The sequence below is a fragment of the Nomascus leucogenys genome, chromosome 12 (assembly GCF_006542625.1).
Source record: "Nomascus leucogenys isolate Asia chromosome 12, Asia_NLE_v1, whole genome shotgun sequence".
NCBI classification, from domain to species: Eukaryota; Metazoa; Chordata; class Mammalia; order Primates; family Hylobatidae; genus Nomascus; species Nomascus leucogenys.
Window position 1 is genome coordinate 61,192,927 of NC_044392.1, and position 15,214 is coordinate 61,208,140.

The window sequence follows — 15,214 nt, forward strand, 5'->3', positions numbered from 1 at the left end:
AATGATAGACTGGATAAAGAAAATGTGGCACATATACACTATGGAATACTATGGAGCCATAAAAAAGAATGAGTTCAGCTGGGCACAGTGGCTCACGCCTATAATTCCAGGACTTTGGGAGGTTGAGGCGGGCGGATCACCTGAGGTTGGGAGTTCGAGACAAGCCTGACTAACATGAAGAAACCCCGTCTCTACTAAAAATACAAAATTAGCCAGGCATGGTGGCGCATGCCTGTAATCCCAACTACTTGGGAGGCTGAGGCAGGAGAATCGCTTCAACCTAAGAGACAGAGGTTGCGGTGAGCCAAGATCACGCCATTGCACTCCAGCCTGGGCAACAAGAGTGAAACTGTCTCAAAAAGGAAAAAAAAAAAAAAAAAAAGAATGAGTTCATGTCCTTTGCAGGGACGTGGATGAAGCTGGAAACCATCACCCTCAGCAAACTAACACAGGAACAGAAAACCAAACACCAAATGTTCTCACTCATAAGTGGGAGTTGAACAATAAGAACACATGGACACAGGGAGGGGAACATCTCACACCCGGGCCTGTTGGTGGGTGGGGGGCAGGGGGAGGGAGAGCATTAGGACAAATACCTAATACATGTGGGGCTTAAAACCTAAATGATGGGTTGATAGGTACAGCAACCACCATGGCACGTGTATACCTATGTAACAAACCTACATGTTCTGCACACATATCCCAGAACTTAAAGTAAAATAAAAATAAAAATAATGAATGATTCCCTAGGTTTAAATAAGGTTTTCCTAAGGTGTTGGTTTACTCTTAATGAAATTAAAGGAAATTTTGCTTTTTAATTTTATCACTTTTTTTTTTTCAAAATTTCTCAGATTCATATCTCAGAAGTTCAACTTTTGTTGTGTCTGGCTGTTTTCAGCTTTTTCCTCCCTTTGAAAAGGACTCTCTCCTTCAACTTTTTCCATCAGCTCCTCTAATTTTTTTTCCTCTGATTCTGACTGTTGGGGCCTGATGCTGAAATGTTTTATCTTAGAAGTCTATAAAAGCAGTGTTTTCCTCCAATATAACTTGATTCTGTACTCCTGGCTTTTCTTGATATGTGTGATTTCATTGTAATCAGGAAACTTCTCACCCAGTTGCTCAGAGTGATGTATTCCCTTGCCATACTCATAATTGTGAATACACTCTTCTTGTGTCTGATTAAATTCAAGCAATTTTTTCAAGTTTGACTTTCAGGTTATCTACATGGTCTTCCCATAAGGAGAAGCAGTCACACAGCAGAAGGGGTTTTTTTTGCCTGTGTAGTAACTTCCTTAAGAAACAAGATTTTTGTTTTATCAAGATAATTCTCATGCTCTCTTTAATGGGTTTTTAATTGCCTAGAAAAACTGAGATTTAAAAGCGTTCAGGTTTTTATGTCCAGGTAACCTTCTGAATTGCTTTAAAGTCTTTAATTATCAGTTTGGTTAAATGAGTAACTATTATTTTTACAATTAATATTATCTTGTTTTGATCAAATGTTTTGAGCCTTTTAAAATCTTTGACCAATGTCCTCAAAATCAAAATCATAAATTAAGTCTCTGACTTATTGCTGGGGTTTATCAAAGCTATAAAAATTAATCACTGCAAGGTTGTAAAATATTTTTACAGTTTCCAGTCAGGTCATAGACTCCGGTATCACACCTCCAGCTCCTTGAAAAGGTCCTTATCAGGTGACATTAACTAATCCTTGTGCTTTTAAGTTATAGGGATTTATGCATATCCCATACAAAGAAGGCATCAACTCCTGCCAGTATCTGACACTAAACTGCAGTTAACCAAAGCCTCATCTTTAGACTCAGGCAAAGGCAACAAAGTAAACTACTTTCATGAGACACAGGGACAGTCTTGTGTTCAAAAATATTAAGATTCATTTAACAATTTTGCCTCTAGCTGAATTAATATATTCTGTGCCTTGATACTAAATAATTTAAGTGTTTAGCTACCTATGAACTTCTTTTCCTGTTATTCTCAAAACTAGGCAGGGTTTATGACCTTTGTATTTGAAATGTTGTTAATTCTTTGTTTTGTTTTACCTACAAAAGTTGAAACTCTTCAATCCCGCCATGCCTAGAGACTATAACGTAATGTTGTAAGGGCCAGTACTGAGAGCTAAAATTAGTTCAGACCCTACAAATCAAGGATGACACACAGACGCCAAAAGAGCTAAACAAAATGCTTGCATTTTGTATAGCTAATTGCAACAAGCCCAGATTACAGCAGCTCAATGCATAGAATTTATAGATAAGTCAATTTTGTAACCCTTGCCTTTTGGGTTTTGCCTCTTAACATTGCTTAAGAGGGGTTTTAAGGTTAATGAGTGCCTGCCCACCTCCTTCCCCATCTGGCCTAGAACGTTTAATTGGCTGTAACTCTTTTGACTCTAAGTCAGTTGGCCGCAGGAGGGACATGATGGACTCATGGCAGGTAGCACAACACCTTGGCATTGATATGGGACAAAATTAAAGTTTGGACACTGATACTGTCTCTGGGATACCTTGACCAAAAAAAAAAGTAGAATGCTGTTTTGAAGGCATAAGCCTAGCCATTCCCCATCTGCGAGCATTTGATTAGTAAAACTTTCACCACAGGTCACTTCTCATGTTTTTGGCCTCTAGGCAGCAAGCAGCCAGATGTGAGCCAGTTGCAATAGCAGCATTATTGACAATAGCAAAAGGTGGAAGCAACCCAACTGTCCATCCACGGATGAATGGATAAACAAAACGTGGTATATATGTATTATTAAGCCTTAAAAAGGAAGGAAATTCTAACATATGCTACTATATGGATGAAACTCGTGGACATTACACTAAGTGAAACAAGGCAGTTATATAAATACAAATGCTGTATGATTTCACTCATGTCAGGGATCCAGAATAGTCAGATTTGTAGAGACAGAAAGTAGAATGGTGGCTGCTAGGAGCTGGGGATAAGGAAGAATGAGGAATTATTGTTTAATGAGTGCAGAACTTCAGTACTGCAAGATGAAAGAGTTCTAGAGATGGATGCGGATGGTGGCTGTATAACAATATGAATGTACTACTGAACTGTTAACTTAAAAATGGCTGATATTAAATTTTATGCGTATTTTGCCACAATTTTAAAAAAATTAAATGAAAGTAGGCCAGGCGCGGTGGCTCACACCTGTAATCCCAGCACTTCGGGAGGCCGAGGCGGGCGGATCACTTGAGGTCAAGAGTTTGAAACCAGCCTGGCCAATATGTGAAACCCCGTTTCTACTAAAAATAGAAAAATTAGCCAGCGTGGTGGCGCATGCCTCTAATCCCAGCTACTCGGGAGGCTGAGGCAGGAGAATCGCTTGAACCCGGGAGGCAGAGGTTGCAGTGAGCCAAGATCGCGCCACTGCACTCCAGCCTGGGCGACAAGAACAAGATTCCCTCTCAAAAAAGATAAAAATAATGAAAATAAAAAGAAACTAACTGTGACTGAAGAACAAACCACATCAATGAAAACCAGTAGGGAAAGGAGACCTTCCCACTGCCCAGCTAATCATGGCCTGACCACCAGTCTGTGGTAACTGGAAACCAAGGGCGTGGCAAGTGTAGGTCTGGGGCTCCGCGCAAGGAAGACTGCAAGGAAGCCGCAGGTTAAAGCGGGTCAACCAGCAAAATAGGCTGCCACTGCGCAGGCGCCTATTGCGCCTACCAAGCCACCTTTTAAACGTGCCCGGAAATGACGCCTGTAATGCTGAGACAGACTCTCAGAAGATCTGAGCTAGTCGCGTAGCTGAACCCAGCAGGGGCTGGGGTCGTCCTGCTGCTATGAGCTGTACCATCGAGAAGATCCTGACAGACGCCAAGACGCTGTTGGAGAGGCTGCGGGAGCACGATGCGGCCGCCGAGTCGCTGGTGGATCAGTCGGCAGCGCTGCACCGGCGGGTAGCCGCTATGCGGGAGGCGGGGACAGCGCTTCCGGACCAGGTCAGGCAGAGGGTAGGACTCCAGTGCTCTCGGATTCTGGGCACTGAAGGGTGGAGAGCGAGGTAAAGTGGGAACTCGGCCTGGAATTTATTCCCGGTCTCAGAGGGCGGCGGTGAGACCATTCTCCTGGGTCGGGGCTGAGAATCCTGCCCTGGAGACCTAACTTCTGCCTCTTCAGTTGCATCTGCCGCTGTTCTCTTTAAGGCATGCTTAGTCTGTCTCTATTTGTCCAGTATCAAGAGGATGCATCCGATATGAAGGACATGTCCAAATACAAACCTCACATTCTGCTGTCCCAAGAGAACACACAGATTAGAGACTTGCAACAGGAAAACAGAGGTTAGTCAGGCCTTTTCATATCTGGTAATAGTTTAAAGTTATTGCAAAATTGCCCTAAACATTTACAAAAGTGTACATATATTTCCAGGTCAGTACTTTTAGTAGGAGAGTCCTCCTGATCCGGCCCAGTAACAATAAAGTTTGTTAGATTACCCTTTTCAAGGTCATCTGACTGATTTTGTAGCAGCTTACCAAAGAGGTGCTGTGTAGAGTTGGAATTATTGCATGGTTTACTTTTAAGCATCCCCAGATGTGTAACAAAAGAGTTCATAGCCTCATGGACTTAAAATTTAATGTTTAAGTATTAATATAAACACTGAAGGTAAGATTTAAGGTTTATGTTCTTGTTTGTGCAGGGTGAAGCAGCAGAATTTTATTCTAAGGGTATATATTCTTAGGCTTGATTAGTACATTATTAATGATTGTAGTATTAATAGTTGTTTACCAGAGGGGTTTCACATATATCACTCTACTGTATTCTCATATCTTCATTTTTATCTATCACAATGCAGTTAAGAAATAGGCTCAGAGAAGCTAAATGATTTACTTATGAGTATTAACCAAGCAAGTTACAGAACTGAACTCAAACCCATGTCTTCTGATAATACATCCATTATTGTTTCTGCAAGACTTTGCTTCTCTGCCTAGAAAGTTACCTTTCACATAGACTTTAACTGTTCCGTTTTGTGGACTTAAAACATTGATTTACAACTTTGGATTCATATTATCTATATAGTGTTACAAAATTCCAACTGTTAAGAGTTTGGATTTGGGAACTGTCTCTCAGACATCACTGCCAAGTTACTTTATTTTTTGATAGAACTGTGGATTTCCTTGGAGGAACACCAGGATGCTTTGGAACTCATCATGAGCAAGTATCGGAAACAGATGTTACAGTTAATGGTTGCTAAAAAAGCTGTGGATGCTGAACCAGTCCTGAAAGCTCACCAGTCTCACTCTGCAGTAAGAAACCTTGAATAAATTCGAAATGAACCAAATTGAAATCTTGAGATTGTTTTAGATTGTGTGCTTGTTTTTTTGCTTTGTGAGATAGGGTCTGGCTCTGTCGACCAGGCTGTGGTGTTATGGCACGATCTCGGCTCACTGCAATCTCTGCCTCCTGGGCTCAAGCCATCCTCTCACCTCTGCCTCCTGAGCAGCTGGGACTACAGGTGCACACCACCACACCCTGTTAATTTTTGTGGGGTTTTTTGTTTGTTTGTTTGTTTGTTTCTTTGTTTCTTTGTTTTTTGGTAGAGATGACATTTCGCCATGTTGCCCAGGCTGGTGTGAAACTCCTGGGCTCAAGCGATCCACCCACATTAGCCTTCCAAAGTGCTGGGATTATAGGCATGAACCACTGCGCCTGGCCATGTGTGCTTGTTTTTGAAGAAAAGTAAGCTCGTTTTCCTTTCATGTTTATCACACTTGTTGTTTATTTTGCCATGGCTTTGTAAAGATGTGAATAGAAAGAAGGAGGATAGGGGCTGCTCAGATCCTTTTATTTGAGTGGGACTAAGGTTCCCCCTCCCTCACCAAGATCTCTTTTGAAAATGTTCATTAATTCTTAGCTCTCCCACCAAACATAATGCCAGTTAGTGTTGAAGCTGCCTGGTAAACACTTGGTTGGTTATTACTTATACATTTAACTTAAGCTCCTTGGTTGTAAGGCACATGAATTCACATTTTATTCCTAACATAGTACCTGACATATAGCAGGCAGTCAGTAAACCTTTTATAAACTGAACCACATAGTATCATACTATGTTGTTAGGGGAGAGAAGTATGGTTTTTTAAACAAACATGGCATAGTTTCTATTCTTTGATTGCTTATTATCTAATTTGGGAGACTCAGTAATTGTTCTTATGTTTGTAGGTGCTTCATGGTTGTCATTGTACATTCTTGTGTACTGTATCATTTAATTCTAGATGTACAGGTTGGAGCCTACTACTTCTGTGAGATGTAGTGAAACATAAGCTTCATCTTAAATTCCATTGAATGCATTTTACTGACTTAAAAGTTTTAGGAAACAGATATTTTAAATATTTGAATGGCTTTCATCTGGAAGAGAAAAATAGATTTTCTTCTCATATGGAGGAAAAAACTTGAACCTTGAAAGAGACAGAGTTTACTCAGATAGATAAACTTTCTAAGTAATATGTCCAAAGATGGAATAAGGCACCTTGGAATATAGTAAGCTTCCTGCCAGTAAAAGTATTCAAATTTAAGTTAAACAGCCACTTAGAGATAGTATCCAACATCCAATGGGTAGTTAAACTACAATTGATTTTTTTTTTTTTCATTTCAAATCTTTTTATTGGAGTGTGGACCTACTGGGGGATTGATGCACTGGACATAGATAATTTTCAGAAATGAAAATAACTTTGCTTGCATCGAATCAGATTTCACCCACAAAAATGACTAAGGCCTTACCAGAGTTGGCATTGGATGAAACCTTAGTCCTTTATGGAAAAGGAATCATGTGGCCTTCTATTTCTGAAATAGACTAAAGATTACTCATTTATTCTCTGCAGTTAGAGCCATCAGATCCTTTGAAATCTTGGAAGGCGTGAAATGATAACATGACTGTAACACAAATCCATATTGAAGAGCCCAGTATTTTAAAATTCCCCATGTTCACATACCAAAGGGTTACTTATGAGCTGATGCATATCACAGATAACCATATGATTATCAATTTGATGTCTGGGCAAAGAGTGAAAATAGAAAATGCATTCTACTCTTCACTTCTTGGTTTTAAATATAAGAAACATTATATATGTTTTTAAAAACTATTCCTTAGTAGTGGTATCAATAGAACATATACAACTGGAATGAGGATCCCCTTAAGGAGGCCTTTTTTTTAAAAAAAAAAATAGTTTTAAGTTCTAGGGTACTTGTGCAAAACGTGCAGGTTTGTTACATATGTATACATGTGCCATGATGGTGTGCTGCACCCATTAACTCGTCATTTACATTAGGTATTCCTCCTAATGCTATCCCTCCCCACTCCCCCAACCCTATGACAGGCCCCAGTGTGTGATGTTCCCCACCCTGTGTCCAAGTGTTCTCATTGTTCAATTCCCACCTATGAGTGAGAACATGCGGTGTTTGGTTTTCTGTCTGTGATAGTTGGCTCAGAATGATGGTTTCCAGCTTCATCCATGTCCCTACAAAGGACATTAACTCATCCTTTTTTATGGCTGCATAGTATTCCATGGTGTATATGTGCCACATTTTCTTAATCCAGTCTATCATTGATGGACATTTGGGTTGGTTCCAACTCTTTGCTATTGTGAATAGTGCCGCAATAAACATACATTTGTATGTGTCTTTATAGTAGCATGATTTATAATCCTTTGGGTATATACCCAGTAATGGGATTGCTGGGTCAAATGGTATTTCTCATTCTAGATCCTTGAGGAATCACCACACTGTCTTCCACAATTGATTTTTTGAAAAAAAAAAAAAAAAAAATTATCTGTGAATACAAGGTCACTTTACTATGGCTTCATGTCTGAGGACTAAAATTGTAGTGAAACTCCATTGTAACTTCTGTATCATAGATTAAATGAACTTTTAAAAATTGTAATGCACATGCTTTTATGTTCTTTATATCTACAGAACAGGTGATTTTTCCACCTTTGTTTCCTTAATATCTTCACAGGAAATTGAGAGTCAGATTGACAGAATCTGTGAAATGGGAGAAGTGATGAGGAAAGCAGTTCAGGTGGATGATGACCAGTTTTGTAAGATTCAGGAAAAATTAGCCCAATTAGAGGTAAGATTGTAGCTAATTTAGGTTCACAGTATTTCAGAGTTTTCAGAGTCTGGAAGATATGCCATCACTATCCTATCACTGTAATATATTGATGTTTTCTGTGTGCTCATGATTTAAAATTAAAACTCCTCCTTCATACCCTTTTGTGCCCTTTTGAAGAAAGGAAATATAGTAAACAGCAATCAATGGAAATACCAACTATGTATTGGCAAGAACTTGAGATATTCTCATATGGGAAGGTAGAGGGAGTGGAGGGGGGAAGTTATATATGAGATAAAATCCTTCATCTGCCATAATAAGAAGTGAAGTAGATAATGTCTAAAATTGATGATCAGGAAATAGCAGTATAAGCATATTATTTAGAATTACAGAATTAAATACCAAAAGAAATAGGTAAAAGTGTTAAAAGTGGTTGCATTTGGGGTACAAAGCCAAAGAACTGCTTATATAAGCCTTGTAGTTTTGATTTCTTAAAAGCTATGTTTGTCATATTTTGATAAGAATAGGAATATGTTACAAAAAAAGGTTCAGGGTATTAGTGTGCTCATAAAATTGTTAAGGAAAAACATTTCAACTTTGAGAGGCTGAGGTGAGTGAATTGCTTGAGCCCAAGAGTTCAAGATCAGCCTGGGCAACATGGCGGGACCCTGTCTTTACAAAAAAATACAGAAAATTAGCCGGGTGTGGTGGCGCACACCTGTAATCCCAGGTACTCAGAGGCTGAGGTGGGAGGATCACCTGAACCTGGGAAGTCAAGGCTGCAGTGAGCCACGATCATGCATGCCACTGCACTCCAACCGAGCAATAGAGTGAGACCCTGTCTCAAAAATTAAAAAGAAAAAAAAAAAGCAAAGCATTTCAGTAAATGGTTTGAGTGCTGCTTATTACAAGGTGCTGTCCTGGGGCCTTTGAGAAATACCAGAGAGAAAAAAACAGGTACCTGCCCAGAGTCTAGTGGAAGGGATAACCCTAGTATTATATGATATTAAATAGTATGTAAATGCTAGGAGACAGATACAAATACCGAAGGAAGCACTTCATGTGGTAGAAGATTCATCGACCACAGGCTCTAATCTCTTAGTTACTCTAGCTGGGACTTCCGCACATCTTGGTGAAGCTAAAAATGCTTTGGTTTACCAGAGTTTTCTGCAGAGAATAAGGATGAAGAGTGGAAGCTACCCTCTCTAGAAATCAAAGGTAGTGACAGGTCCCGAGTAGGAATTAGGAGCTAGTGAAATGATAGTATGACCTTCTGTTTATCCCCGATTTACCTCACTTACGGAAACAGCCCTAAGGAAATGTGGGACAAATTCTACCTTAATACTTCGAGTAGAAAAAACATGACCACCAGATTCAGACCCCAGCAATACCACATCCAAGTTGTCTGAATTTGGACAACTTTTAGGAATTTTGTGAGCCAGAGTATCCTCATCTGAAATATATGGATGTAGGCAATGATACCTACCCTACAGATTATTGTGAGATAACATATACAGGGCACCCAAGTAGTACCCAGCTACATACTAATTTCTTTCCCCCTTTCCTTCCATTTCTCTAGAACTGTAAGATATCCAGGAGAGGAGATTAATCAGAGTGAAACTATTATTAGGAATTTTTTAAATAAAAGAAATAATAGTAAAACTGTGGGAACCAAGAAGAATATAACAGTGAATTCCTCAAATGGAGAGGGACCTTGTTTTTTGTTTCTTCTTTGTAATCTTGACACTTGGTATATAGAAATTACTCAGTAAATTACTACTACAAAAGAGTATCATTGCCTACATCCTACATGTAAATGTTTGTTAAATGAATAAATAAGTAGTATTTAAGGAAATTCTCAACTAGTGGATTTTTTGTTTCCTTAAATTTTTTAAAATTAAAATAATGTTTTCTGCTCCTGGCTCAAAATAATGTGTTGTTGTAATGCAGTTTGACAGTAAAAATACCAGAAATAAACATGCCTTTTTTTTCCAGCTTGAAAATAAGGAACTTCGAGAATTATTGTCCATCAGCAGTGAGTCTCTTCAAGCCAGAAAGAAAAACTCAATGGACACTGCTTCCCAAGCCATTAAATAACTGAACTCTGAATGATGGCTGGAGATTGTCTATCAAGGAAGGAAGTTACTGTCTTCCCATTCAAGTACTGTCCATTAAGTGTCTTGCCTCAGATTTGATTTAATCTTAATTAAAGGTATCAGGTGGCAATTTAGAATGCCAGTCAATATTGGCTGTCCATGGTTCTCAGATGTGTTAATGTGAATACTACATGCTGAATTTCACCATTCCTTTCACAAAGAGACTACTTTTAATTTTCATTTCTGGGACCTTGATTTACATAAACTGTTTTCAGTTCATTGTTATTTTTCACATCTCTGAAACTTTGAGCATTTTTTATAAGCCAGCAATTTATTTTATATAGCATTGTAAAATACACTTCTAGGAAATTTTAGGAAAGATTTAACTTTTTAAATCTATTTGGCATAAACCTTGATTTTTTTTTCCATTTGACAAAAATAATACAGTTCCACAGAACTAGATCAGCAGATTCTCTGATTTGTAATGTCATTCACCTGTGACGTTTTAAGTCTCTCTGGTGCTAAGAATTGGCACTTTATAGCCTGGTGCCTTTTAATTTGAGAGAACCTACTGCTAGTCCCAGGAAACATACTTGGAAATAAGTCAGCTATTTTTTTTTCCCCAATGATGCTATAGTTGTCATATTGTTCAAAGTTTATACTGTTCAAAGCTGAGGAGCTTGCCCTGTGTATGTGCATGCACATATGTGCACTTAATTCAAATGCTAAAAGTAGCTTTTATTAAATATAATCAGCCAAAAACACACAAAAAAATCAAAAAAACAAATATAAGTAGTCAGTTTTTCAATGTTATCCTACTAGTTCTACATTCTATTTTAATTTTTATACAATTTCCATTTTATAGTTAAGAACCATCACTTACTTGGTTTGGATATCTTTCATTCCTAGCACTAATAGTTGGCTTTCTTTTTGTTTACATAGAAGCAGTTTTTTTTTTATCTTTTTTCTTTTTTTTTTTTAAGCTACATAAAAAGGTGAGGAAGCAGTTTTGTCACCTAATGAAAATTATTATACTCATAATGCTGTGTAGGCAACATTGAGATTCAAATGCCCAGTGGTCAACTGGGTTCACTCATCAACTCATTCCCGTCCCAGTTTACTCACATTTCAAATTTATAAATTTCTTCATGTTATACTATTCTATTTAGATTTGCCAAGAATTAGTTGAAATAATGCTAAACCTGTCAATATTTTCCAGTAACATTAAGGACCATACTGCATGGGAGAGACACAGTATTAAAAAGAGTTGTTAGTGCTTTATGTGAGTGATATTTCTTTTGTAATGCTATAAAGAACTACAGTTAAAACAACAAAATCTTTTAAAGATGTCCTAAAAGCATCTGATCCCAGTAATAACTAATGGATGTCATCTAGAGCAGTGGGTGTTAATGAATAGGTATATGTCATTTAAGAATTTTTCAAATTTCTGTTCGATATCCTGCATAGAATTTGATTAAAAAAAACCTCCAAGTGTGAGCATTTTTTATTTCATTTCCCAAGAGTAAGTAAGTAACTATTAGCCCAGCCATCTGCCTCGAAGTATACCTTAAGTGACCCCATAAATCCATTCAAGAGGCAGGTACTCTATACAATTTGGCTGCCATGGCCAGGTATCTGCTTTATGTTCCTTTAGAGCTGTTTATAAAGTTCTTTATATCTTAAGTGTTAGGATAAATCGACATATTAACTTTTCCCCCTGCAAAATTAAAAGCCTGAGGTACAAGTCTAAGAAGCTTTTAGTGCCCTATGTAATATAAATTCTGGCTGGTGTTAATGCTATGAAGATAATGTGTAGTTAGAAAATTGAGTTGGGGAGGAATGCTCTTCATTTTAAGTGGATTTTAAAGTTTCTCCTTCAGTGGATGAAGAAGTTGCCTGGTTTGCAAAAATCTTAGTTCAAAATTATATTTTCTAACAAAAACTGCATTTTGAGAAGATAAGCTAATTTTATTCAGTAATAAGTCAAATTAGGAAGTGCAGAGGGTTTTTTTACATATATATAGCAACCTTGTCAAGTGGTCCTCACAAGAGTCATAAATACTTTGTAATTAGCACAGTATGTTCAGCAGTGTATAACTCTACAAATAGTACCTTATATTAGTGTAGTATTATATCAATATCTTATGTATAATTCTTATATTAATACCTTATGCATAATTTGATTCAAACATTGAAGGTCTATTTTAGTGTTCTTCAAAATGTGGCTCCCTGACCTACTGAAATAGAAATTTGGTGAAGTTCAAGAATTTGTATTCTAATCATCCCAAACAATTCCTAAAGACACTAATTTTAAAATGTCTAGTCTAGGCCCCATTGTGTAATAGTTAGCACTCTAAAAGATGAAAAAGAAAATAGTCTATGTGCCAACCACTTCATTAATACTTATGAATTTAAAAACGAAAAAGTCTGGTATAGGAGACAAGTATATATATATAATGCAGTGTGATAAATCCATTATAAGTATGTATAGGATACAGAAGAGGGACTTTAAACTTGAGAATTCAATAGAGATAATAAATGGGTAGGAGGGAAATAGAAAACTTTGGTGCCACAAAAGCAAAGTATGTATGGTATTGCCAATAATGGCTACCATCTATTGAGTGCTTTACTATCTGTCAGGTACTGTATTATATAATCTCCATTTCAACTGTACCTCATTTTGCAGATACTCAGGCACAAGGAGGTGGTTATTTGTCCAAACTGGAACCAAGATTCAAACCCAGACAGAGTCTTAAGCACATTTTTAATCACTAACTAACTTGAGATGCCTAAATGCCAAATACTCTTGGGAGTTCAAGTGGTTTTTGATTAGCAAAATCTATTTTTATTAGTGCAAAAGAACCACCACAGCTCATATATTAGAAAGTATTATGAATTCAATAAATGGAGTCTTAACTAATGAGATATTATTATTTTCTAGAATGGTATAGCTGAGAGTATGTGTGATTCAACTGAAAGGAATAATGTATAATCAGTGACTCTTACTATATACAGGAAAACACGCAGTTCTGTCTTTCAAATCTGCTCCTTACCATATTGGCTTACATCCCTCATGCTGTTTTCTTGTGTTTGCTAGAAAGTTGTTGCCAAGCCAAATGTCATGGCCATGTTGAAGGCAAGGAAGAAAAAATGGAAATGGCCTGTGCCAGCTATATATATCACCTTTTATGAGGGAAAGCAAAGCTTTCCCAGAAATTCCAAATGGATTTCCCCTTGACTTACTTGCCTGACCAGTTAAATGGCCACTGGTACCTGCAAAGAAAGCAGGGTACATAGCTGTCCCAAATGAAATCAGTATTAGCAAGAAGAAATAATATTGAGAAAGCAACTAACAGTGTCTGTGACTGTTACATGTCTGTGACTGTCATATTGTCAAGTCCTTTCCCCTTGAATATAGTTTTGGAAGAATTAGCTGAAGGAGTGTGTTGATACTGAATGGCCAAGAGAATGGGCTGTAGCAGACATCTGTCATTTCTCTTTTGGCTGCCCAATATCCTAACTCCTGTGTTTAAGGAATCCCTCACCTAATAAGGCAGAGCATTTCTTCCTCCTAAAGAATTTGAAAGTACCTTGTAATGTTTTCTCAGCCTCCTTTGCAGCTAAGGAAGAAACATCTGCCTTCAACTTTAAAATTAGTGATACAAAGAAGGAGGGAACCATGCAGATTCCTTTGAAGATGGTGACTAACAACACTACTGCATTCATCTCCACAGAGGTACAGCAAAAGTGGTTTAGTTAGTGATAACCTCTAATTCTATTTTTTTTTTTTTTTTCTTTTTGAGACAGTCTGGCTCTGCCAACCAGGCTGGAGTGCAGTAGCACTATCTCAGCTCACTGCAACCTCCACCTCCTGGGTTCAAGCGATTCTCCTGCCTCAGCCTCCCAAGTCATTGGGATTACAAGCGCCCACCACCATGCACAGCTAATTTTTGTATTTTTAGTAGATGGGGTTTCTCCATGTTGGCCAGGCTGGTCTCGAACTTAGGACCTCAGGTGATCCGCCCGCCTTGGCCTCCCAAAGTGCTGAGATTATAGGCGTGAGCCACCGCCCCTGGCCTGTAACCTCTAATTCTTGTTTGCTGGCTGTCCTAGAGATTCTGAGAATTACTTTTAATAAAATCATTTTTTTGCTGTTGTTAAAACTAACCTGAATTGCCTAAAACCAAGAACTCTGCTTGATAAAATAAGCATAGTTTTAGGAACAACCATGCAGATATAAATTTTATCAACACTTTATACATAATTTGGGACTTATATTTAAATGTAATATTTGATGCTTATAAAAGGGTAAATGTGGAATGCAAATAAATTATCAAGCACAATAACTCATCACCTAACTTAAGAATAACATTATGAGTGCTTGTATTTTATCTATTTGAGCTCTTCTCCTATCTTTGCCCACCCCCTGCTCTCTTTTTAATAGTTTTGTTCACATGTAGAAAACCTAAAATACATATGTATCCCTAAAGTGGCTTATTTTATAGTTTTCTTTCTTTTTGAACTTCAAAAGAATTGTATCATACTCTATGTAGTCTAAGGATTTGGTTTTTTTCACTCAACATGTCTCTAGAATTCATACATTTTATTGTTTTATAGCTGTCATTTTCATTGATGTATATTTCATTGTTGGGTTATACAACATATTGTTAAGGAATACATACATATATAATAAATTATACATTTTTTAAAAAATCCTTGCTAATATTTTACTTACTAATTTTTAATTCTCCCTTCCTCTGCCTCATTTATATTAAACACATTTAACTATAAGATGTCATATTTCACATTCTGCAGTTATTTCACTGATAATATCTCATGGCAACTTTCAGAGTGAATTAAGGGTATTATCTGCTAATATAGGAAAAAGCAGATAATGCTTTTTGTTTTGTCACTCCTGTAATGCTAAAGAGGAGGCAGAACCTTCAGAGTTTCAGTTAGCTATAACTTCACTCAAAATTTCATCTAGCCTCGTAGAAATATGTGTGGAACTAATTGATGAATTTTTATATGTTACTGATTGTAACATTCATTTCTATTT

At 37.5% G+C, this 15,214-nt stretch overlaps 1 protein-coding gene across 3 annotated transcripts; it reads left to right on the top strand.

The window, feature by feature from the left end:
• The first annotated feature begins 3,720 nt into the window (after positions 1-3,720).
• On the top strand, positions 3,721-14,868 carry SIKE1 (suppressor of IKBKE 1). 3 transcript variants are annotated; one of them, XM_030824786.1, is made up of 5 exons: positions 3,721-3,971; positions 4,193-4,298; positions 5,119-5,261; positions 7,967-8,080; positions 10,055-14,868. In XM_030824786.1, the coding sequence occupies exons 1-5, from the start codon at positions 3,801-3,803 to the stop codon at positions 10,154-10,156; spliced, it is 636 nt and encodes a 211-aa protein (XP_030680646.1). In that variant the 5' UTR covers positions 3,721-3,800; the 3' UTR covers positions 10,157-14,868. The 3 variants fall into 3 exon arrangements, with proteins under 3 accessions (XP_030680646.1, XP_030680648.1, XP_030680647.1); XM_030824788.1 differs by lacking the exon at positions 10,055-14,868 and adding an exon at positions 9,639-9,872; XM_030824787.1 differs by having other exon boundaries at positions 3,723-3,959.
• The last annotated feature ends 346 nt before the right edge of the window (positions 14,869-15,214 follow it).

Excerpts from the sequence above, each read along its gene's own strand:
- SIKE1 (XM_030824786.1), top strand. The coding sequence starts at position 3,801 with ATGAGCTGTACCATCGAGAAGATCCTGACAGACGCCAAGACGCTGTTG. Across the intron at positions 3,972-4,192 it reads CGGACCAGGTCAGGCAGAGG|TATCAAGAGGATGCATCCGA; the intron begins GTAGGACTCCAG and ends CTATTTGTCCAG. Across the intron at positions 8,081-10,054 it reads AAAAATTAGCCCAATTAGAG|CTTGAAAATAAGGAACTTCG; the intron begins GTAAGATTGTAG and ends TTTTTTTTCCAG.